The sequence below is a fragment of the Mauremys mutica genome, chromosome 1 (genome assembly GCF_020497125.1).
Source record: "Mauremys mutica isolate MM-2020 ecotype Southern chromosome 1, ASM2049712v1, whole genome shotgun sequence".
Classification (NCBI taxonomy): Eukaryota; Metazoa; Chordata; order Testudines; family Geoemydidae; genus Mauremys; species Mauremys mutica.
This window is the reverse complement of record NC_059072.1, coordinates 92,054,602-92,080,573: the sequence shown is the minus strand read 5'-3', so window position 1 is coordinate 92,080,573 and position 25,972 is coordinate 92,054,602. Positions and strand designations below refer to the sequence as shown.

Genomic DNA, 25,972 nt, shown 5'->3' with positions numbered 1-25,972 from the left:
AGATGTCAGGGGAAGAATATTCCACATGTTAGGGCCCACTGCAGTCATGCCACCATTGCATACAAATTTAAAAGGCAAGATTAACAGGCTGATTACCACACAGCAGGTGGTGTGTGTGATCAGATACCTGTCGGGATGAGGCTTAGGGGAATGGTTTTGCATGTAACTCAAGCCTACACCACAGAGGGCTTTAAAACCCTGGAGTGCCAGTTTAAAATTAAGCTACATCTATGTACAGCCAATATAAAGACTGCATGGCAGGCGTAATTTGATCCTGGTTGTTCAAACCGGTGAGCAAACATGCTTCCAGCGGCTGAACAAGTTGTGAATGATGGAGAAGCTCTGCTGAGAGCTCCACTCAGACGGAATTACAATAATAAACTGCACGGGAGCATGAGGGCCTGCAAGGTCATTGCAAGATAGATAAAGATGCGACCAGGACAAACTGTGCATCTGAAATAAACACTTTATTACGACGTCTGATGCACAGCTTACCATGGACAAAGATAGAGCCAGTGTTTTAAACATCATTCACTATCCCAGAGCAAGCCCCCTCAACAGCAGGGGCACAAAGCAAGAGAGAACTTTCTTGTTACGATGAGTATCCACTGCCATGATTTTTGATACCGCAGGCCTTGAAAACAAGACAGCTTGATGCATCCTTCTTCTGAAATCAGCCTAGCATTTCTCCAGGGCAGGGACTACATTTTCATGGTCTATGAGGTATGAACAACATAGTCTTGGCAAGAGGCCTCATTTATATAGTGAACACATGGTGGGGGATACTACTTATTAGACCTTTAGTGAATAACACATAAGTATCTATCACCACAGAACACCCCCTGTTTTCTATTAATGGCTCAAACCACAGGATGGCAATTTCAGACACCAGCAACTTCCTTCTTTTGCTGAAGCAATAACCCACAGGCATTTGTTCCACAAATTACTGAGAAGTCGCCTATCCCCCAAATGACTAGCTATATCCAATCAAAAACAAATAAAAACCAATTCCTATCCCTGACCAGTGTAGCCTCACCTTCAAAGAGAGGTGGAATCAACCCAGGATGTCACTGCATGTAAAAATGCACCTGGAACTGAATAGCCACTACCTGCTCAATCACTTTCTTAGCAAGGGAATAAGTTAGACTTGGTGATAACTGGCAAGCATGCCAGTATCAATAAATGGGCCCCGAGGAGGGGCAGGCCTCTGCATAGTTGAGGATAGTCTGTCTCCAACCCTTGTTAAACAGACATGAATACTGCCTGACAATAATGGCCCCCACAGCTACTCCACTTGCCTTAAGCAACCAAGATAGACAAGGTTTGGAACCACAGCTGGTAAGTGTCAGAAAAGAACATGGGCGTCCTTCTTGAGAGACAGTCTCCCTGTAGCATACTGCAACAGTGTGATCAATGGTGGTTCTTGAGCTGGAGCTGCATCAGTATAAAAGAAGGGACTGCTGGCAGGTTATTCTCCATGGAGGAATGCTGACTCCCCTTCCCCTGAGTCAAAAGAGCCAGCAACTGTGTCCTTCAGGGAATTCTACAAAGCCTCTCTCCTTCCCTCTGGTCTTTTGGCAGGAGAGGAGCACAATAAAGGCCAGTATTTGTAGCTGTGATGGGGTATTTGCAGTGTGTTGTTTGACTGGTTGGCTGGCTGGTTATTTACTGGTTTTGGGGAAGCTGCTAAGGTTTTACGTCATTAAATTTTAATTAAAAATAATATTAAAGGCACCTCAATTGAGATTTTCAAAGCCGATAGGGTATTTAGCTCCACAGCACCCCTAATCTCCTTTCAAAAATCTCAACCCTTGAGTCTAGAAAAAGCACTTCCTCTCACACCTGTTTGTTATATATCTAAATAAATCTAACCCAGTTCACTATCACTCTGAAAAGAAACGTTATTATTGGACAACAACAACAACAACAACAACAAAAGCAATTTTCAAGAATCTGGACCCTGGTAAAGCAAAGCCCTTAAGCTGAACCTCACAGACGTGAGCAGTTTCACTGAAGTCAGCTGGCTACTCACGTGAGTAAATGTTCACAGGATCAGGACCTTAGTGCCCATAAAATCAGCATTCGGGGGGGGATGAGGCAGCTCAGGTTCCCATTTTATCTCTGAAAAAATTTGTGGCATGTTTGAAGTCAAATTCTACATTTTTGGGGATGCAAACTTGGCCAAAATTGTGGTTGGTAAGATTACTAAGAAAAATTGTCCTACATTATTATAGGTAATAGCTTATTAAGTATAGACAGTGTACATTGTACAACATACAAAGACAGTTTCAAAGAGCCTACAAACTAAAAGATGGAGACATACAAATTTTGTGTCTGTGTGTGTGTTTGAATGGTACTAGTAGTGTGTCTGCTATCAGTGTTTGAGTGCCTCTCTGTGTGTGTTTCAATGTGAGTTTTTGCTGGATCTGTGGTCTCGATGTGTATGTGTATTTGGATAAATGTGTGTATTTGCTGTCAGTCTGTATGTATGATGTCAGTGTGCATGTGGCTCAGTGTGTGCATTTACTGTTTGTGTCTCTGTGTGCATTTGCTGTTAGTGTGTAATGTATACTCTTGTGTGTGTGACTGTGTATTTGCTGCCTGTTTGTTGTCCATGTGCTCCGTGTCTCATAGTGTGTATTTGCTGTATCTCTGTGTGTTTGCTGTCAATGTATGTGTGCTCTCAGTATGTGTTTGCTGTCAGTGTGTGTTTGCGTGCTGTATCTGTGTGCATGTACTCTGTGTGTGTGCTGAGTGTGTGCTCCACTCTGTGTGTGTGATTACGCTTGCGCTGAATGTGTGTTTAATCAGTGTGTATGTTTGACTGTCTCAGTGCATGTGAGTGTGACTGTAGTTTCAGCAAAAAGAACAGGAATACTTGTGGCACCTTAGAGACTAACACATTTATTTGAGCATAAGCTTTTGTGGGCTACAGTCCACTTCTGCATCCGATGAAGTGGGCTGTAGCCCAGGAAAGCTTATGCTCAAATAAATGTGTTAGTCTCTAAGGTGCCACAAGTACTCCTGTTCTTTTTGCAGATACAGACTAACACGGCTGCTACTCTGAAACCTGTCCTTTCAGTGCATGTTTTCCCACTGTGTGTGTTTGCTCTCAGTGCCTGGGATGACCCGCCTCTCTGTGTGAGGCTTTGTGGCTGTGCGTGTGTTTGCTGTGTGTGTGACTGGCTCGCGGTGTCCGAACATCTTTCCAAGCAGCGGGGCGCTTCTTTCCCAAAGTTAGGTAACAGGCCCAGTTCTTTGCAGCCCGATTGGCTGCGGCGGGTCCTACCAGCCAATCCTGCCAGGCGGCCCCGGCCCAGCCAGTCAGGAGGCCAGTTCCAGCAGCGGCCCGCTGGGCGGGGAGCGGGAGCGAGGACGCGGCTGGGAGGCGGGCTGGGCTGGGGACAGGCTGCTGCTCTCGCTCGCTCGCTCTCATCTGCCCAGCCCAGCGCTGCTCAGCCAATCCCGCGCCGGGCACGGCCGCGGCTTCTCTCGTGACTCCCATTAGAGGCATCTGCGCGCTGCACCCCCCGGGCCCCGCCAGGAGTGGACACGGCATGTCCGGCTGCGACAACCTCGGCGTCCCGCCTGCCATGGACTTTCCCGAAGTGCTGAAGTCGCTGCTGGAGTACTCCTTGCCCTGGGCCGGCACGCGCTCCGGTAGGTCCGCCCGGCGCTCGGCTGCGCTCCCCGGGAGAGGGCGAGGCGGGGTGGGGGTGCTGGTGAGACCGATCCCCGGCCCTAGGAAAGGGGCCAAGCTGCCGAGCCTTTGGGGCTCTGCTCCCAGCGAGCCAGGGGCCCGCGGTGGGAACGAGTCATCCAGGGGGTTGGATGTTTGTGGGGCAAACTGTGTGTCTGCTGCGGCAGGGGGTTACTAATGGAAAGCGGGGCAGGGAGCAAGAGCGATGTCCCACCCTCTGTACACGGAGTCTCTTCCTTTCTGGACTTTCCCTCTTGCTGTGTTCCTAGTACAGTCCCGCACAAACCAGATGCAAAAAACCCAGTAGGTCCCCTAATGCAAACTCTTGTCCTCCCCGGGGCAGTGCAGGATACATCAAGCCACCTTTGCTTGATGCACTCCGCGCACTGGGGAATCGCTACACCCAGGGACTTTTCAGTTTTCAGGTGGGATAGTTACATGTCCCTTGCAGGCTGCTTTGTGGTTGTTTTAACTCGTTCCTGGCTGAGCAGTGTTCTGGGTGGGAGTGCACGTGGAAATGCCATGGCACACCTCAGTCATGTTTGGGCATGTGCCTCCTTACCTTGCAGATTGATGTTCACTGAACTAAATGTTCTGAAGAAACTGCTGCCAAGACACAGATATGTTTCTGTGGCAGCAAAGGAGGCTAACATGGTACAGGAGAGGTGCACCAGAAAAGGCATTAATGAAAGAATCTCTTAACCAAGGAGAGAGGCTAATGGGATACAAGTGGGGGCGGGTACACTGGTAGTAAGTGGCTTATGGCACAGAATAAAGGCAGCTGAAGATTTAATTAGAGACAAGAGGACCTATGACATTAGGAAGATGAGTGATGATGAAGGGATTAATATAGCTCCCCACCTCTCTGAAGGGATTCATTTTGTCAAGTCCCTGTAGCACAGTCCTTCTGTTGTTGCCTGTAAGTTCACTCCCTCCCTTGCTGGGACCTTGTACAATAACCAGGCTGTTATATAATATGGAGCTGGATGGCTGGTCCTGGACGTGTTTCTGAGCTATCCAGTGCCATGGTGAAAAGCTGACTGAGAGGGGAGGGTGCAGTTGTGGCAGAGCGAGGAAAGCAGTGTCACTAGTGCAAGTGCCTGGATGTTGCTTTGGCCAAGGTTGGATTAAGTAAATTCCTTAAATCCTTGGTGTCCGGGTTCAGCAGAGTGAAGCAACTGATTGGAATCCATCTAACTTAGGAGACCTGGGAAGAATTTGTTGATGGGGCTACAGAGGAAATTCTATGATTATTGGAGGGACGCATTTGGTCTTAATTGGACATGACTTTCTTTGGCTGCATGGGGGTATGGTACCATGACAACTCCCTCCCTTTGCCTGGGGACCTCCCTGAATGTTCCCTAAGTCTCCTTTAGTTCTTAGTTCCCTATTAGTACACCTCCCTGCCAGAGCCAGCCTTTCCAACCTCCTTTTTCAGGGACCAGGTCTGTCATCACACATACACACCCCTTCTCCATTTTACACACACTCTGCTATCCTGCAGCAGCCCTCCTAGTGGTGCTGATTGCACACATATGCCCTACCTGGTCATAGGCTCCTTATTACATATCCTCCCACCACATCAGAGCTGTGCTTCTGCTCACCCCCTTTGGAGCTGAATTCCCCATCACAGGCTTCCCAGTGTAAAAGCTAAGCCCACTCAGGATTCCCATCTTGCATGTTCCAAGTCTTAGTACCAGAGCTAAAGAGAAACTGACAGTTACATTTGCAAAATCTAAATAAAGAAGGAGGGCTCAGTGGATGTTGTAGTTTCCAGTGACCTACTGCACGCATCCACTTTATTCCATTGGTGACTAGACTCTTGAGTATCTAATCCCAGGAAGAGTCCAAGGAAACGTTCCCAAACCAGCCTCTCATATCACTGTCTGAGGAAGAGCCAGACACTTGACACCCATGCAGAGTGCACTGTGCAGGATTCCACAAGAAGCTCCCTGCAAACTCCTATTAAGGCCTGTGCAAAAAATCATCTTTGTGTAAATTAAACACTTCCTGTGCACAGCCACATGCCTGTGACTGTACAAAGCTAATCCTCATGTTCAGCATCTGCTAAACTCATCTGGGAGTAAGTCAGGGAACGAGGTCAGCGTTAGGCACAAGCACTGCACCTCGACCAGACCAGCTTCCACTTTTGGGGCCTAGAGGTGAGGGAGACACTGTGCGTCTAATTCACTGCCTCAGTACTGTAGTTTAGATTCCTTACAGATCATAAAACCAACCTTGCCAGGGAAACTGCAGTCTTGAACAAAATGGTGGGAAGCAGATATGAGGACTGTAACCAGTGACAAGCACTCAGTGACACCTCCTCTGCTAAGTCCTCATTTCCCCTGAGAGATTCCTGCTCCTTTTAAGTCTTCACAGGCTGAGTTCTCTTCTTAGCTGGAGGAAGTTAGCACATGGTGGAAACTTCATTTACAGTCCAGTTGCCCCACACAGAGCATTGTGGTCTGCATATGGAGGATTTATTATGAGTAGTCTGGTGCATGCATTTAATTGCCCCTTGCTGGATAAAACATTAAATCTTCTTATTTGTGTATTTCTATCTTCTACTGGCTGAGCTAGAGGAGATTGGCTGTGTGTATGTGGACACTAATTGCCTACTATTTAGAATCTGTAGAGGGTATATATCAGTTCTATTCTTTTTAGTTTTTTTTCACTGTGCTCATCATCTTGGTATCCTCAAATCTTCCAGTGCTGCATTGAGCAACATGACCAATTACCATCACGTGCTATCTCTCTTCATCATTTCTCCCCCTGGGGCATGGGTGGGGAATTTGTTTGTGTATTTTGATGTACTTTGAGTTTGTATTAGTGAAGGTCAAGTCAAAGAATGTTTGCCTTGCAACTGGGACGAAAGTGATTCTGTGGGAGTGAGTTGCATGGTCATGGTCTGACCCATGAAAATGCATAAATGAGCTTCATCTTTGTGGTAGATAATGGCACTTTTGCCAGAGGAGTGCAGTTCCCCTCTGGCTGAATTATGGAAATGGCTCTTTTAGATATGGGGTGGACAGTCTTGGGCATGTGTCACATAGTCCTCCACTGGTTGGAATATATTATTTATTCATCACCGCAGATGTGTCTGGCACTTTTACAGTCAAGTAAAAGACAGTGTTGCGGTTCAAAAAAGTATACGTTTGAAGTGTATATCACTCGTCTATGAGCTTGTTAGCTCTGCTAGATGAGCTACTGGAGATACTCTTAACGCCTGGCTGGGTAGAGATCTGTGGTTTTTTTTTAAATGAAAGATTGCAGGATGTAGTCCCTCCACTTATGCATTTCAGTGGCAAGTGTCATGTATGTATTTGAGTGATACAGGAAACATTCAGCAGGAACAGCGGTGGGAAATTGGTAAAGACAAGATAGAAAAACAAGAACTCATAGATCACCCCATCCACACCCTGCCAATGGCACATTGTAACTCTGGGTAGTTTCTCACCAGCTTCACCAGTATAGTTATATTGGGTCTGCACTTCTAAATCCAGCACCATTTTCCTTGTTTGTTTGAGGGCTGGAAACAACCACAAAGTTTCTTCCTTCTCCTAGGGGTTTGACATCACATGGGACACATAGCTGCTATTGTCATGATGCAGGACAGGGTGAGATCATATCCATGTCACATAGTATCCCATCTGGAGGTTGTGTTAGATTTGATCTCCCCTGATGTTGACCATAGAGAATAAATTTGTTTGCATGATGATGTTTGAATTTAAGCAGACTGGTAGAGTGCTCTGCCTCTTTACATTGCCTTTCACCTAGTTTCCTTATGCCTGTCAATACACTAAGGTTCCCATTAATCTAAAGTCAAATCTAGTGATAATGTTTATCTTCCCTGCTTTCCTCTAAGAATAAAAAAGCTAAAGATGTTTTTGGAGCTTCCATCTTACTCAGCAATATTCCCTGGATGAAAAATTAAGGAATAGATTTCCAAAAGTACTCAAGGCCAGAGTTTCAAATGCTCATTGCCTACCATTAGGGCAAGATTTTCAAAAGAATGTTGCATTCAGCAGGTACAATTGTGATACTGGCAGCCAGATTTCAAGAGCTCAGCACCTAGCTGGCTGAGCTTTCTTGAAACTCTGCCCCAGATTGTGTTCTTTTGAAAATGTACTCCAAGAAGCAGAGCAGGTGCTGGTCAAGCAAAAATTATAGATGACTTGTGTGCAAGGAGGATGATCATACACATCACTTCTTCAGACCCATGAGGGAGGAGGGGGGCTGAGTCTGATTTCACATTTTTTTCATTGTGATATCATGATCTCTTTGGCAAGACAGATGCCGTCTATGTTTGTGCAGTGCCTAGAACACCATGAAAGGGTTCTTGGTTGGCCTCTCAGCACTAACATAATAAAGATAAAATAGAAGCACGAAATGATACCGCTACTAGGGAGAAGCAGAGGGTGGGAAGGGAAAAGGAAAGAGGAAGAAATTAATGTATTGCTAGGGTGTTTTGCTGTCATTTAGCAGCTGCATACAAGCGGCCCTCGTATCACGTGATCAGCCTTGTCCTCACTGGTAAGGTGACCAGCTGGGGCCAGCCCGGAGTGGCGCTGAAGTAGTGCGACCCCTAGTGTAGACAGAGGCTGTTTGCCTGACAGCGGGCACGTCGCAGCCTGGAGTCGTTAACCCTGTGCACACACACGAGGCACTCGCGCTGGGGGAGCCACTGGGCGGGAGGCCAGCGGGACACAAGTGGGGCAAAATCCCCCGCGCGGCCGAGCGCTGGCAGCAGCCCGAGCTGGGATCTCCGAAATCCGGCCCCCACCTCCTCTGGGGCCGGCCCCGCCCGCCCGCTGCAGGGAGCGGGGCCGATGGGGGTGGGCGGGGCCGCGCCCCTGTGACGGGCAGGATCCGCCCCCCCGGAGCGGGCTCAGCAGCTAATGGGCTCGCGACTCCCGGCCCCAGAGGCTGCTCCCTTCCAGTGACTGGGCTCGCGCGCTCTCCTCCGAGCGCCGCAGCAGTACTGTGCGCGCGGCTGTTTTCAAACCCCCCCGCTCCGCGCGCGCGGGGTCTTTGGAAGAAACGGCAGAGGCGGCGACGTGAATGCTTGGGGGCGGGACTAACATGCTAATGAGTCGCACTCCTTCCTTGCGCTTTCCTGGCCCGCGCCGACCGAACGTGTCCGCCTATGGCCAATGGGCGCGCGTCCCTCGAGCGGCGCAGCCAATCACAGAAGGCGGCCTGGGTTGTGGGCGGGAAGTGAGGGAAGCTCGCGCTCATGAATAAAGAAGTAAGGCGAGGCTGGACTCGCGGCGTCAGCGGCTGGCGCGTGCGCCTTGGCGGTGTCTTTCCTGGAGCGGCTGGCGCAGCCCTAATTCGTAGCCTTCCGCTGCGGGGGCCTCGGCGTTGACACCGCTCGCCGGACAGCGGGGACATGCCCGGCCGCGCCGCGCGCCAGGAGGCAGCAGCGGGGAGCGCGGGGGCGGCCGCCTCCGCGCAGCAGGAGCGGAGCCTGGCGGGCGCCTTCCCGCTAGTGCTGAAGAAGCTGATGGAGAATCCTCCGCGGGACGCGCGCCTCGGTGAGGGCGGGAGCGCGCACGCACGGCGCGACCCCGAGAGCGGCCGGAGCGCGCGTGCCGAGGGGCGGGGCGAGTCCCCGGTCCCCGGGGCGGGCCCGGCTGCGTGCTAGGGCCGGGCCGGGGCTCCAGTGGCTGCGGGCGGCACCAGCTGGACGGGGGCGGGGAGAGATTCACCCCGTCCGGTATCTTCCCCCTCCCTAGCCCCAGGGCTGCCCCGAGGGACGGACCTGCCCGGGGTCTGGCTGCAGCCTCGGGGCTTTTCGCCAGTGCAAAATACCGCAACGTCAAACAACAGAAATCCCCCCTCCGCCCCCGGCCGCAGCTCGGCCTGTCCCGCAGGGCTGGGCTGGGCTGGGCTCCCTGCTCCAGGCGTGGCCACCTGCTGCCCGCAAGTGTCCAGTTGCCTGACCACTCCAGCCGAAATCAATGTGATTTACAAAACTGTGTCATCAGTGTCATGTGCATTTGGTTCACTGATTATATATACTTATACCAGTACTCGGAGATCTCAGGCAAGACTGGCTCTATTATGCTGGGCACTGGACAAATGCATAGAAAGATACAGCCCTATCTGAAGAGCTTGTGATCTACTATCAGCATGTGTGTTCCTGCTAGCGTTGGGGAGTCCCGAGCCTCTGGCTGGCGAAGCAATTACTTTCTCATCCAGGTTTTTTTCGTTTGCTATGAATTAAATTTTCTTTTGTGCCTTTAAACGTAATGTGCAGAATACAGCAGATTGAAGTAACAATGATACCCTGTATCACAGTGCTGTGCTTTTCAACAGAAACCTCATTCTTGCCTTGAGCCTTCAGAAGGCCTATTCCACCTTGATTCTGTTCCTGCTAAGGAAGTAGTTTGAAGTAATGTCTGCCAGAGTAATTGGGGTAGGGTTTTCTAAGGGTTGGTATGCAGGATCTTCTAAAATCACAGCAGGGCTAAAAGGCTACTTGTCTCTCTGTGTGGTTGACCCTACTGTGACAGTCAGCAGCAACCCCCTAACAGCTAGTACTGGCAACCATTAGGGAAAATTGAACACCTTACGGACACAGTAGCCTAAACTTTTAAACTGTCTTCCCTTATTGGTCTTAAGGCAGTTGAAGCTGGTCCTAAGCCGGTTTTTGCTAAGCAAATTGCAGAAGTGCAGGGTTTGCTAACCACCAATCAAATCCTAACAGAACCAAAGCTTGTGTGTGTATAAAAAATTCCTGGTTTTTGTATAAAATAAAGTTTCTGTACCAAGGCACAAAACTCTCCTTTCTTCTGCAAAATAAAGCAACCTTTCCTTATCCCTGTCTGGCTGTCATTGGCTGTCAGCTAGGCAGACCCAACATTTCGGTAACACTGCTGGCCTACTGACTGATCTATTCCATCTGCTTTGGAACAGCCCAGTGTTCTCAGGTTTGTGCATTGTGCTCTTTGCCAGGCTTCCCTATGTGAACAGTGAAGAGCCAGTAGGATTTACATCTCTCTGGAGTGTGTCATTCTAGTGATGACGTTGTTTTATTCGGAATCAGAATGATGGTGTTGTCTAATTCTACATTGCAGCATGAGGAAACTTAGTTTACAATTGCTGAGCATTCTTGCAAGTATATATTTATACTTTGATCACACTTGCTGCATGAATTTATACTGCTGTATACACTTCCCGCACAATAGCCTGTATGTAGACTTCCAAACCCCAAATGAACATCCCGTCAAGCAGTAATTACCTGGGGTTCCTGGTTTCCACAGAGCAATCTTCTCTGTATTGCCTAAAGTAAGATGAGCTCTCATCCAGGTACTCTTGTGTGGGAGTGAGCACCTCACAAAACTTGAAAAAAATCTCATTGCTCTGCAGCCATTCCTCCTCATCCCAGGTCTTGACCATCATGCTTTCACCAGTCAGCGGATGTGCTTCTGCCCCCAAAATGGTACTCAGTCCAGTAAGGTCTAGAGATAGGCACCTGATCTGAGTATGAGTGAGGTGTGGTTTCATGGACAAAGTAGTGTCATTATTTAAAGCTGTCTTCTAATTCTTATGGGCCTTATTTTTTGCCAAGATTCTACTCAGTTTATCTATGAGCTTCAGCAACCAGTTGACTAGGCTTCCAGGAATTCAGTCAGAAATGGGCTTTGCTTAGCATAGAGACAACTGTGCTTCTCTTGCGTATGACCTATAGGGTAGTTTATACAGAAAATTTCATCAATCTCTGGGGAAAATTCAAAGATGTTCTCCTACAACCTCCCCTTTTGGGGAACTGTGTGGTAGGTATTTTGACCTATAACTAACTGTTGGAGGGAGTACTGTGTGGGGACACTGAATGTTTTCAGGAACAAATGCTTTTATAAATGCTTAGCTGAACTGTTACAGCTAGCATTAGATGAACTTTGTCTTATTTCCAAACTGAATATGAAAATCCCCATTTATTTATTCCCCCCCCCCCTTTCTTGTACCTAGTCTTTCCCTCCTTGCACTTATCTCCCAACTTCAGGATAAACTTTCTTGTTACCTCAAAGGCTTCTTAATAGTTTCCATTGTAACCTGACCCTTCCGCATGTACTTTTCCTGTCTTCCAGGAAAAGCCTGTGAGAAACAAGATATCTGCCATAAAGCCTAAAGATAATCAAATCTAAACTGTGGTGAATCATGGTGCTTAGGAGCATGTGTATTATTCCACCCCTGGGGGGATTGTTGGCAGTGTGGATTAAACAGAGGGCCTCAGAGCTAAAAGACCCTGCTCTTTTAGCTCCAAGACTTTAATGTACTTGTAAATCTCTGTGGCCTACCTGTTCTATGGAGACAGACAAACTCTTAAGTGTGGGTTACACATGGAGATTGGGCTGAGTAAACTGATGTAGAATGTGTCCAGGAGTGAATTTCCTTGCTCTGATGGAGTCTGTATTGAACTCTTACCATTATTTAAACCTAATCTTTAATCTTCTAACCCATATTTTACACAGTGACCTTTGTTTTTGTCTTTTAGATAAAGAAAAGGAGAAGGAAAAACTCGAGGAGGATGAAGCAGCAGCTGCCAGCACTATGGCAGTCTCTGCCTCCCTCATGCCTCCCATCTGGGACAAAACCATCCCTTATGATGGAGAATCTTTCCACCTGGAGTACATGGATCTGGATGAGTTCCTCCTGGAGAATGGAATCCCTTCCAGCCCTGCTCACCTAGGCTTGAACCAGAACCCGCTCCTGCCTGTGGCTGAGCTGGAAGGCAAAGAGCTTGCCAGTGCGTCTGCTGCCTCTCCTCCCTCATCATCTTCCACTGTAGTTTTCCAACCATCTGAAGCTGCCTCCGGCACAGGTAGGTGAAATACTTTGAAGCCATGTGGATGGTTTCTGTTGTTGTTGTTATATGTAAAGAGGCCTCCTTAACCTGGGGAGAAGCATTACCACCCTGTGGAGATTAGCTTCAGAAGCTTAAACAGCATAAATGTGTTTAGCCTATAGAATTTAATTCATCTGTAAATTCCTGCTAATCTTTATGAAGAGGTCTTTCCCACTCCCAAAATAACTTAGGGCTTGTCTACACTTACTGCTGCAGTGATTGATGCTTTGGTCGTCAATTTAGTGGGTCTAATGAAGACCTGCTAAATCGACCACTGATCGCTCTCCCGTTGACTCCTGTACTCCACTTGATCAAGAAAAGTAAGGGGAGTCGATGGGAGAGTGTCTCCTGTCAACATCACGTAGTGTGGACCCCAAGGTAAGTAGATCTAAGCTATGTTGATTTGAGTTACGCTGTTCATGTAACTCAGATTGCGTAGCTTAAATCGACTTTTCCCTTAAGTGTAGACAAGGCCTTAGTGCCACTGCTGCTTAGCCACTTCACATTAGTGTGTCTGATTGCAATCTTGTGGATGCTGATGCTAGAGCTGGGGAATGAGCCCAACTAAAATAAGAACCAGCCCAAACATTCTCCCACAACTGAAGCAGGACTTTTTTTGAGGTTTTAACATCTGTCTTTTTAAAAAAATCACATTGCTTCTGTGCTTCACATTGCTTCTGTGCTATTTTTTGTTTCTAGTTGGAATTGGAAAATCTGAAATACCAATAAAATTAGCCTTTCTAATTGGTACTTCTAACCTAGCAAGAGTCTGGAATTCCTTGAATTCTTGTTGTTACTATAAGATCTGCAGACTTGATAGGTTCAGATAAGCTTTTGAACACCTTGGTGGTTCAGTCCATTGAGGTAAAGCAGTAGTAATTAGTGTATGTCCAATGAACTTTACTTTATGGAAATGTTATAATAAAGCTTGTGAAATGTGACAGCTAAGTTTTTTTTGGACAGAGGCTGTTTATACTTTAGTTTGAAGCTCCAAGGAATGCTTAGAAGTCTCTTGAGTACCTGAGGTGAGAAAGGAGAGACGAAAAAAAATAAAAACACATTTCTGGTGCCTCCACCGTAGCTACTCATGATCTGATCCTAGATGGCGGTGTGCATATCCGGAGAGGAGCTTCACTTTTCAGTTTAGTGCTGGACTTGGGAATTCCACACAAAAACACTGCACAGACTTAATGGCTATTTTGTGAGAGAAGAACCTGCAAGAAGGCTTTATGGAAAGGGCCTGAACCCTCACCCCCTTTCCACAAACCTGGTAGACAAATGCACAGCATGGAATACAAGGTTTTTCAGCAGGAGAGAGGAAAGAAACCATCATCAAGTGCTCACTTGTGGACTCTGTGTTTATATATGATGTGTTTTATGTTATCCTTTTGGGTATAGTTTTTGTTGTTGTTTCTCCTAAACTCTTGTGTAGTGTTGCTAATGTTTTACTGCCCAGATATGTGGCTGCATTTCACTAGCGGAAGAAGAGATTCATTTATCCCTGCCTATATTTCACTTCGTGCTACAATTTGCTGTTCATCTGCATGAAAGATGTTTATACACATAAGCTTACTGTAATGTGACTTTTAACTTGTGTCTTTAAAGGTCATGCTACCAGTCTGTTTCTGTCACAGTACACATCTCTTCCACACCAGGCCCGCTCTTATTACTCTTCCCTTTACATATAACAAATAAGGAAGAACGTGATGTGTGGATTTTTATCAAACCTCTATTTTTCATGCTGAAAATCAAATTTTGTGTGATCTTCAGTGGACTGAGTGAGAGAAATCTCCAGGCCAGCTCGTGCTTCTGTGGGAATTTCTGAGCCATAAATGGCAGGGAGCTAGAGCTCTGAATTTTTGATTTCACTCTGTTGGAGCAAATACTTCTTGTACATAGCAAGGTGCGCATGGCCGCAAGATTTTTTGCTGAAGGGAGAAACTGATATCTTTCTGCCATTTTTATCTTCTTGTATATCTCATTCTGGGCATGCATGCCCAGGGCTTGTATTTCTTCCATGGTGAAGGAGTTTATCCAACATTTCTGTGTAAGGCTGAGATATTAGTTCCATTCCCTGCAAGATATATGTCTTGTACAGTACTGCGTTCACTATTAAATAGAAGTGAGAAATGTGACACACCCTAGGACAGTGAGCAGAGATGCCCATATATGGGTACTTGGATTTATTTTCTTCATCATGCTGATCTCCTATTCTGATGTTTACTGCCCTTTACTAGAATCCTCCCCAGAGAGTGAGAGAGAGACTCCGAGCCCTGTTGATCCAGACTGCATTGAGATTGATGTAAACTTTAACCCCGACCCTGCTGACTTAGTGCTCTCCAGTGTGCCCGGTGGTGAGCTCTTCAATCCTCGCAAGCACAAGTTTGCTGAAGAGGACCTGAAACCACAGCCCATGATTAAAAAGGCCAAGAAGGTTTTTGTCCCAGATGAGCAAAAGGTAACAGACTTATTATATCAGACTGATAAGGCTTTACTCAGAGTGTGTGTGTGGGGGGGGGTGTCTTTTTTTTTTGTATGTTGAAATACATTTGGGGCAAGGCCAATATGTGCCATACCTACAGAGTTGAGTGGAGAACATTGCTCAGAAGAGGGTTGGCAGGCTGACTCCTATTCAGCTGAAAGGCCCTTACTGCTTTGTTAACTTGGAGCAGTGAGTGAATTGTTGGGCAGGAGTGACTTGTGGTGGTAGACACAGAAAAGGATGGAAAAACTAAGTTGTCTCAGCTCATTCCTCCTTTGCTCTTCCTCACTAATGCAAATTTGCACCCCACACTGTATACTGTCTTCATGGTCATGTTCTCATTTGCCAGTGCTTTTGTTTAGTCCAGTTCTAAATGCCCTGCACGATGAAACATTAATCATTTTCACTGGGAGACTATTCCACAGGCTAATAGACGTAGCTGTTAAGAAATTGTTCTTGATGTCCAGCTGAAATGTTCCCTTTATTGAATTTCATCTCCGGTTTAGTTCCCCACCCCGGACTATCCTAAATAGGCTTCTTGTGAGGAGACAATCTTCCAGTACCTGGTTGCCTAAACTTCAGTTAGTATCTGAGCCTAGCCAACCCAACAGCTTCCTGCATGAGCTACAGGAGGAAGTCCAATAGCAAGTAGGATGCCTTTTTTGGGTAGGATGACTCTTGTGGCAGGGCAGGAAGGTAGCTGTTTGATGCTGGATATGAAATACTGAGCTGTCAGATTGGCATTTTCTCTTTTTTTTTTTTTTTTCTTTCCTACAGGATGAAAAATATTGGACAAGGCGAAAGAAGAACAACGTGGCAGCAAAGCGTTCCCGTGATGCTCGGCGACTGAAAGAGAATCAGATCACAATCCGAGCAGCCTTCTTGGAGAAGGAGAACACTGCCCTCAGGACAGAGGTGGCAGAGCTGCGCAAGGAAGTGGGGAAATGCAAGAACATTGTCTCTAAATATGAGACCAGATACGGACCCTTGTAAGCAACACCCTCTTTCCTTGCTAGGGCTCCTTGTTTAGCTCTTGGACTTCTCTGCCTTCTGTAGAGACTCCCAGAAATAACATGTTTGGAGGCTTTGTCATTGTGCATCTATAACAAAGATGTTGCTTCTGATGGCACAACTTGGTCAGGTCCTTTCCTGACCCTTGTGGTGCCAGAATCTAAGTTGTGTCCATCTTTTACAGCTTTGTGTTAACACTGCTAGAGCAGTTGGTGATGCTAATCTAAGAGAATGGATTCATCCATCCAGGGGAATAAAAGTGAATCTGTTTAGATTGTTGGACAAGGCTTTTGCTTTCTGTTCTAATCTCCATTTTAAATGGAAAGAGAGCTGGCTGAAGTGCAAAAGTCTCCTGTCTCTGTTCGTGTTCTCTCTCTCTTTTTTTTAAAACTTAGTTTTATAATTGGGGATACAAATGGGTGCTGCAGGACAGCATCATTAAAAAGTTCCTTTCCCAGTTCCTAAATATTGGAATGTAGCTGATCAGCACCCATTGTGCAGGGCTCTGTGCTCTTGTTCAGGAGGAACAGGGAAACCTCCTAGGCCTGGGAACTGTCTTCTGCAGAGGTGAAGATAACATTCTGATGAATATGCATTTGTGTAAACCAGAGTGCAGTGAAAACATTGTTTCTAAACAATACATTTTTCTTTGGCTAGCTCCCAGAACCATAGGATGAGGTGCAGGGCAGAGAGCCCCACACTTCTCCTTTACCAATGTGAGGTAACGCTTTTTGAGTTCACGGCAATGGATTTTAGGGAGTGCATCGCTCTCTTCTTCATTTTCCCTAATATAGTTAGGGGACTTCTTTTCTTGAACAACTAATTATGCAGCATGTGACTCTTGATTCAGAAGTGAAGGAGAAGGGCACCACCAAACGTTGGGTCATTCACCTGTGGCCTCATCAGGTCAAACCTTAGGTCCATCTCATTTGGGAATCACCAGCACTTTGTGTTTTGGGCAATGGGGAACAAACCCAAACCACCACTCTAATGCATCTTCACAGTTGTACAAGAGTTGGTGGGGGATTTCTTCTGCACCCCTTTAAGTGATACTTGGTCCTTTTGAGCAAGCTAGGGAGAAGCCACACCCACTCTACACATGAAAAACTTACCTCACAACCAATTTGAGTGGCAGTCTCTCCATGCCAGCTGGCTTTCTCTCAAGCACATGACTTGCCCTCTTGGTGCTGAGAATGGATTACTTCCCAGCGCTGCTCCTACAATAAATGGTGCTAAAGACAAATGCATTCTTGTGTAATGTTGGAGGCTTCCTCCACCTGCAGGAATGGAGAGCTTTAGTAAGATGCCTGGTACAAAAGTAGAGTGTCATTGTTGTATGTATTTTATCCCAGGTTTATGGCAGTGAAAATGTTAGAACTGGTGGGGTTAGATGTTGGGGGATGATGTTTGTATTAGGGAGCAAGAGGAGTGTGGGAGATTTTTAGGATAGATTTGAGTGAAGGAATTAGAAACTTATAAGAGCATGTAGAAGTTATGGGGTTTCTTTTTCTGCAACAGAGATTTTGACTAGCTCAGCTTTGCGAGCTCAATGTGAGAATAACGCTGCTTGTCTAAATTCATATGTTAGCTCCCTAATGGAGTGGGGAAGGAGGCTAATCCAGCATGATGAAAGTAAATCTATACAGGGCCTGTTTTTCCCCTGCATTATTACCTGCTTGTCTGGGCTGAGCTGGTTTTTTGTGCAGCGCCAGTCTGATTCCTCCTGAACATCAAAGAGGGAGATAGCTTTGTAGCGAGAAAATAGAATCCCACACCACTGGGTTTTTTTCTTTCACAGAGTGGTGTGTAGTAGTGATAGTAGGAGTATATTGTAAATAAATTGTCACACTTACTGCTTTGCTTTATTTAAAGTGACTTATCTGATTCCGAGTGATGCAACTTTAAAGACTTCTAAAAACAAAGAAACTAAAAAGCACACATGAAACCATCTGTCTTCAGAGTGAGCAGTGAGATGTGTGAGAGGTATCCAGCACAAACAACTGACGGGGACACTGCCTGCAAGTACCCCATCTGAACTGCACGGGGGCTGGCATGATGAAAAGTGCAAGGTCTTCTTAATGCTGTGTATGGCTTTCTTATCTTTTTTGTACTAATGTTTGTCTTCTCTCTGTAATCAAACTACAGTAATGTTACTTACTGACACTTGTCAATGACACTCACAGCTCATGTCTTTCAGTCCAATCTGTTGATGACTTGTGTGAATAGTGACTCTGTTTTGATACTTGAATGAAATGGGAGAAAGGAGGATTCTAACTTAAAATGGCTTAAACTATATTGTCACTGACTTTTGGGGTTAGGGGCAGTGGAATAGGTTTTAGCTACTGCTGCAGCTGGATTCTGACAAGCATAGTATCTTGTGAGGTACTGCTGGGAGTGCTGAACCAGAGGCATCCAGGGAAAAGAGTCTAGGCGTGCAAGAAAATGTAACAGATTTGTTGAAGTAAACTAAAAAGCACCGTCGAGTGTGCTGTAGAAAGGGTAACAAATAAATCCTGTTATATACCCCAGATGGCAAATGCAGCTCCTTAACTGCTTCCTCCCGTGATATGTACATTGTGGGGAGCCCACCCCCTTCACATTTTACTTTTAAGGGGCTCTTTGTATCCCAGTAAAACAAATTACATCCATTTTCCTGTCTGCCACACCAAAATAGGGGAGAGGTGTGTACTTCTGAGCTGCTGAGCACTGTATCTTGCTGCTGGCCAGGCCAGTCAATCTGTATTGAAGCCCCAGGGGAACAGTGGCTAGCAGCTACCATGCTCTGCATCCTTCTCTTTTTTTCCTACTGCACTCTAATTCCCCAAGCACCTTGGAGAATACATCGTACATCTGTCTCATGGACCCAAAATATCCAGCAATGCCATTGTGTCATAATGGAACAGCTTTAAAAACAAAGACCCTGGGCATATATGGAGGTAGATGAGGCACTTAGAGAGCATTGCAGGGATGTTGGCCCTGTAGAAAAGGGAGGATGTCCATGGAAGGAAAGGTGCCATCAATACAGCAAGAGAATCCTAACCAGACATCATAACCAAATCTATAGGTGAAAGAAGAAATGGAATGGCTTATTTCCAGTAAAATATTGTAGGGCTGCACTTGTATCCAAGATTCTGTCAATAACATAGACATGAAGAGAGGAGGTTTTCCATATGACAAACTCTCTGCCAGGAGGCTGATTAATGGCAGACACCTGGTTGATAAAGTGCTTTTGAAAGCCTGCAAAAGGAAAAGGGCCTAAATGGGAGGCTCAGAATCCATTACAACTGAAAGTTAGGAGGTATGGTTTAATACTGTACAAATACTGTGTCTTCATCTTCCCCAGAGGGATCCTGCCCTCAGAACTTCTTAGCAGGAAGGAGAAGAGGAAAGGGAGCAATGGGGAGAAGCAGACTGTTGCAAACTTTCTTTAAACAAAGTTGTAACCAATTAATTTTTCAGTGTAACCTGGCAACGATGAATGGGCTTTATCCATCAAGTGCACTGCTTGATCTAGTCTTGCAAGTGGACCATGTGTTCAGTGTTAAAGAACATGCTTTAACTTTTTTTCCTAATCAGTAAGAAATGTTATCAATATGTAGATAATAAGATTCTGGGATTGTCACTCTGAAGCCGGTTATGTCTGTAGAATCAATGTGAAGCGATGGCAACAGCTACACAGGTAGTTGAGAGCTCTTTTTGTTCTGAATATCACCAGGTGCAGTCATTGCTGCGATTTGTGATCTGTTACTATCATAAGTTCACAGCCATTTTTGGCTTTTTTGCTCACACGACTTTACAAATTACATCCATGGAACAACACAACTAGTACTTTTATAAGTTGGAACTCTTAAGATTTGCTAGGACAGTATGTGAAAGTTTCCAAATACCTGCAAATGGGTTACTATTCCAGCATCAAATTCCTAAAATGTCAAGGATATATTACCACCTATATAAAGTGCTGCAGGGCTTACACCTTGTACTGCAGACCTGAACAACCTTTTTTTGGTGGAATTTTTTTTTTTAAAGTTTTCTAGGGCCTTGATTTTAAAGATGTTCAATGTATGTAAATATATCAACATCTTCTAGCATATATTTCCAATTACTTAGCTCTGAATTATTGTTTTTCCCAGCCATGTTAACCATTTGAAGAGAGGTGCTACTAACTGTGCCAGGTACATCTTAAGGTAGCAAGTGCAGTGGAGGTCCAGCAGCACCAGGGTTTAGGAATATTGTAAAAGTACAATCGTTGTGGCAAAAATATTTTGTGTAGTCAGCAGGAGAGCAGTGCTGCTGTCGAACTTCAGATCTGCAGAGCTCCTAAACTTTACAGAACTGAAGCTCCTGGTTATCAAAAGTCCTGATTTTACAAAGTGTTTAGTTATCTTAAAGCTGTGTAAAATCAGGGTGTGTCTGTATTGTTTTCTCCTGGCTGTGGTGGGTGAGTCCAAGACAAAGGGCAGATGCAGAGGTCACCTGACCCATTAACTTCATATTGTGCAGTAACCTAGATCTAAATCTTTACTGAGGAGAGAACATTTATTTTAGTATTTAAGGGCTTTTCCCCTCACAGAAATACAAAATCTTGACCAGCTTTGTTGGTCTTAAGTAATTCTTCTGTTGTGCATCTACCAAAACCACCACTAAAGGTTGGGGGAAGGGACAACAAAGCTAATAAAGTTCCTTGGAGATTGTCAGTATTTTTAGCCGGATGGTTCATTATTCTTTATTGTGTGGCTTTTTTAGAATACAAACGTTTAAAGTTCAGGGGGTCACAATGGAGTGGAGGGTTGTGAGGGAGGTAAAAAAGTAAGCGGAGGATAAAGAGGAGTGGAAAAAACAAAAGATAAGATTAAGCCAAAATACTAGGCTGAGCCAGAATGCTGAAACTGAGGCCGACCTGCTTCTAACTTTGGGGCAGTTCGGATCCAGATCTCAACCCCACAGCTTGGGCTCATACCCAAGATGTTCACTTTAAGTGATGGGCGCCTCCTTTTCTTCATCATATTTCTTATGATCCAAGATAGAGCATGAAGGTGAAAAGAACTTGGGAGAGTGAGGGAAGGTGCTATTATTTCTAACTACAGTAGTTATTATATTAATGTGCTCACTATGTCCATTAAATTAAGGCACTTGATTCTGACTTGCAGATGGCAGTAATACTGCACTTAGCTCATGTGGTTGCGTGAATTGCTTGACAAAGCTGCATCCATATGTGCAGCTGAGGGTGAGGTGAGGATTTGTTTACTTACCTAAATGGAATAGCAGGTAGCTGGTATCTGTCTTCTAGAGCAGCGTTGACGTATCTGTTTGCTACTGGTCAGGATAATGGAAGGATTAATCTTCTACACTCTTATGTGATTTATTGGAATATTGTATTTTGTATAACTTAGAACATGTAAATACACTTTTAAAATTAATCTGTCCTATGAAGTAATAAATAGCGCTTCCATTGTAACACCTGAAAATTGTTAGATGTGCTTCATGTTGCATGACTTGGGATTTATTTTTTTTCTAGAGAACTGCAGAAATCAAAGGGAGATTGATGTTGTGGAGTTTTAATTTAATTGTGATGCTTCCTGGTGACAAAAATATTTAAAAATAATAAACCACCCCAACCGAGAAACTTAATTTAATTTTTTTACAGTAGTCACTTAGGTGACATTCATCACTGTACTCAGACAATCCCATTTTCTGGATAGTCAGTTTTGTTGTTGGCCAGTAACATTTGGAAAGCACTCCTATTGGTCAGTTTCATAAAAAGCGCTGTGCGAATCCAGAAAAACAGTAACTTTTGTTTTTTAAATTGGTTGTGGCTTAAATGTAGCCCTCTAACCAGACTTCAGTGTCATTGACTGTTACTGCAACTCAGCCATAACCTAGGTAGTTATGTTGTGTGTACACAAATGTATGGTTATCCTACTCGCACACATTTTGGTGCGTGAAGAGCTCCATTGACTAAAGACTTGAGTTTTCAGTGCATTTTCACTGGATACTGCACAGATGGAACTTTCAGCAGCCAGTCAAATTCTTTTTGTGTCAATTTTAGACTAGAAGAAAACAAAATTAATGGTTGAGAATCATGGTCAATGTGTTAGGAAGTAACTTGTCCTTGTCCTTCAAACTTTATCTAGCACTGGGGCCCACAGCCCTGTGATGAAACCTTTCCCCTGACATACCTTCAGCTCACTGACTTTAACTGATGTACAGCAGTGGCCTCCACTCCAGTATCTGCTGCTGCAGCATTCCATTGAAATAACAATGGAAAATTACACGGTTTTCATAGTGGGCAGAAATGGTGGTACATTTTTGTATTATGTTCCCAAGCTGTTAAGTAACCGTGAAGCAGCTAAGTTATGTGCAAGTTATTCACTGGAGTTCTGTTCCTGTCAAGCTTTTTTTGGAGAAGAGGAGAGACTCTGTTTTGATCTCATTAGTGTTTCTGGAAGAATCACATTTGGTGTGTTCGGTTTACACTACATTTTAATGCCAGAAGCAAGAGAATTTTGAAGTGTCCTTTATTTGGATCTGCAGATGACACCACTCTATCCCACTCATTCATAAGGAAAAATTTGACTGCAGAATGTTGTACTAACTGCAAAATACTATTTTTAATATATAGTTTTGCTTTGCGTCATTAAACAATTGCTGTGTTTCACCTCTTGGGTATCTCTGTTTTTGAGGAAGGCAAAGTAATTCCTGTATATAGTTTTGTAAGTCAGTCTGTAAAATGCTTTTCGGATCATTCTGGACGAAAGGCCCTATAGAAATGTAAAATTGCTACTATTTACCAGATATTATCATGTTTGTGAAACAGGTGGGTAAAGTTGTCTATTACCATAAATAATCTAGCTTCGCTATTAATCCTGTACCCAAAACTGCTCATTTTGTACACACACTCTTGCAAGCTGATTGGAGAAAATAAAGGTGCCTGAATTGCAGTTTAATGAGGAAAGGGCATTTCACTGTACACCTGGTATCCTCCTAAATTTCCACTTCTGACACTTTTTTTTTTTAAATGAACAAACTGGATTTGAAGTTTCCAAGTCTTGAAAAATCACTTGGAATTTGTGGGTAGTTGAAATCCTTTCTGCTCTTGATGACTGTTTTTTTTTTTTTTTAAAGCTTTTTTGTTTAAAATGTAAAGTTTTGACTGTATGAAATTATTAGTATTTTTCCTTTTTAAAAAAAATAAAGTGTATATTCCACTATAGCAAGATCTAGTCATGTATTTCTCTCTCTGCCAGCGTTCTGCCTGATGCTGATCCTTCAATTGTTATGGAAAGGGGCTGCATCTTCCAAAATTAGGTCCTACAGGTCTACTTGTATGCGTATACGGTGTACACGGAACACAGTTTCTCATCTTATGTTTCCTTTATTACATTGGGATTATAAACTGACTTCGGAAATGTCACAAGGTTTCATACTTAGTGTCCCTTGATCACTTCCAGATCAAACTTTCACTTTGCAAAGTCCAAAGAAAACTTGTCAATGCCGCAAACAATCTGTGCTCCTTTCTGCCTCCACTCCAATGAGGCAGTTAGGATTTAGTTGGCAATCTTGTGGACGAAGGAGAAATTTATTTAGGACTCCAGGGAGCAAATATGTTGAAAATGATGGTTTTCCCCTTCTTCTCTCCCCCCTGCCCCTTGCCTATTTTAAACCACAACCAAACTGTCTAAGAAATGGTGCTGGTGAAAAGGGCTGGATTATTTATCCCCCAATCAGGTAAATCCTACAGAGTGGTAGTAGATGGTTTTTACTACCCCCTCCATCCCCATGCTGTGCCTCAGACTTAACTTAAAAGGACCATTCCTAGGGAAAGGCCTTTGGTGTCTTTGGCCCCATTCAATCCTTGGGGGCCAGTTGTGACTTTAGTATGAATAATTAAGGTGCTGTAAATGTACATGGTATCACAGGGGTAGCCATCATGTTGTAGTAGCACTTCAGATGCATGGAGTGAAAATTACAGATACAGGCATAAATATATATTGGCACAATATAAATCCTTGTATCTGTAATTTTCACTCCATGCATCTGAAGAAGTGGGTTTTTTACCCACAAAAGCTCATGCCCAAATAAGTGTTAGTCTCCAAGGTGCCACCAGACTCCTTGTTTAAATGTGCATGGTGCTTTACAAAACAAAGCAAGCCCTGTTCCATGCACTTAAAACTGTATTGTCTGTAATGAGATTGTCTGTCTACATTTACAGTCCCGTAAAAGGGAAGGCTGGGGGAGGACTACCTGTACAAAGAACAATGTAGAAAAAATTGTGGATAACTCTATACTAGGAAATGCACTGAGGCGTCTTAACCATTTTTCACAGTGAATGGCCATAGAAACTACTGCTACTATCCTAACTGCTGCTTCAGTCTGATGAACTAGAGATGTAAAGCTCCTTTTCTCAGGCCTGACCCTTGAGTCATCTGCTTCTAACTCCCTTTTTCCTATAGCTGTGCTTAGCAGGACTGAAGTTTGCAAAATGTCAGCAAATCTCTCTTTTGGACTCAAATCTCCCTTTATTGAACAGCAGCACCATCTCCTGTCAGCTTCATATACAGAAGATGTGGTCTGGGGGAAACACTTGAAATCAAATTTCCCCAGGTCTCAAGCAGTGGCGGGAAGGGTGTCTAGACGTGATTGAACAATAAATACAAAATACACATGAAGGCAGAAGGTTCCATACTCTGCTGTTCAAATGAAACCTTTGGGAGCCACCCGGAGTTGTAAGAAAGGCCTTGCAGTCTGGCTGAGGAGGGGCTTGATGGTGGGCTCCCCAGGTCTGTGGTGAGCCAAAGTTACTGTGGTGAAGTTAGTTTCTCAGTCTAGCTCTGCATGAAGTGGCTGCTCGTCACTGGTGTCAAGTGGCCTCCTTGGCAGTCTTGGCAGAGAGTCCAAGGACTGAACTGACATCTCCTCCCTAGAGCAGAGTCTGACAGAGGCACAGCTTCAGGGACAAAGCTTGCACTGTTGATATTTGTGTCACGTTATACCTTCTCTGGGGGAATAAAGGGACCACTGAAGTGCCCCAAGCTGTTGCTGTAGCACCTTTTACCAGCAATCAATTGATTTGCTTGGGCCCTGGAAGGAACTGCTGAAGTGGAATTTCTATCACTGGAGGTACTCCAGGGCTCAGACTAAATGCCCATCTATCAAGTGTGGATTAAGGGATAAAGGAAATCATAGAAGATTAGGGTTGGAAGAGACCTCAGGAGATCATTTAGTTCAACCCCCTGCTCAAAGCTAAATCATCCCAGCCAGTGCTTTGTCAAGCTAGGCCTTAAAAACCTCTACGGAAGGAGATTCCACCACCTCCTTAGGTAACCCATGCCAGTGCTTCACCACCCTCCTAGTGAAATAGTGTTTCCTAATATCCAACCTAGACCTTCCACAGTGCAACTTGAGACCATTGCTCCTTGTTCTGTCATCTGCCACCACTGAGAATAGCCTCGCTCCGTCCTTTTGACAGAATCTCCTTCCATAGATGTTTTTAAGGTCAGTCTTGACTTAAGCCCTGGCTGGGATGATTTAGTTGGGGATTGGTCCTGCTTTGAGCAGGGGGCTGGACTAGATGACTTCCTGAGGGCCCTTCCAAACCTGGTATTCTATGATTCTTTAGAACCCTCCTTCAGGTAGTTGAAGGCTGCTATCAAATCCCCCCTCACTCTTCTGCAGACTAAATAAGCCCAGTTCCCTCAGTCTCTCCTCATAAGTCATGTGCCCCAGCCCCCTAATCATTTTCATTGCCCTCCGCTGGATTCTCTCCAATTTGTCCACATCCTTTCTGTATTGAGGGGCCCAAAAGTGGACACCATACTCCAGATGTGGCCTCACCAGTGCCAAATAGAGGGGAATAATCACTTCCCTCAATCTGCTGGCAGTGCTCCTACTAATGCAGCCAATATGCTGTTAACCTTTTGGCAACAAGGAC

At 45.0% G+C, this 25,972-nt stretch overlaps 1 protein-coding gene across 4 annotated transcripts; it reads left to right on the top strand.

The window, feature by feature from the left end:
- Window positions 1-3,460: 3,460 nt before the first annotated feature.
- Window positions 3,461-23,254, top strand: TEF (TEF transcription factor, PAR bZIP family member). 4 transcript variants are annotated; one of them, XM_044984181.1, is made up of 5 exons: window positions 3,464-3,660; window positions 12,201-12,527; window positions 14,789-15,009; window positions 15,811-16,022; window positions 17,917-23,254. In XM_044984181.1, the coding sequence occupies exons 1-5, from the start codon at window positions 3,558-3,560 to the stop codon at window positions 17,936-17,938; spliced, it is 885 nt and encodes a 294-aa protein (XP_044840116.1). In that variant the 5' UTR covers window positions 3,464-3,557; the 3' UTR covers window positions 17,939-23,254. The 4 variants fall into 4 exon arrangements, with proteins under 4 accessions (XP_044840123.1, XP_044840116.1, XP_044840108.1 ...); XM_044984164.1 differs by lacking the exon at window positions 3,464-3,660 and adding an exon at window positions 8,902-9,237; XM_044984188.1 differs by lacking the exon at window positions 17,917-23,254 and having other exon boundaries at window positions 3,461-3,660; window positions 15,811-16,026.
- The last annotated feature ends 2,718 nt before the right edge of the window (window positions 23,255-25,972 follow it).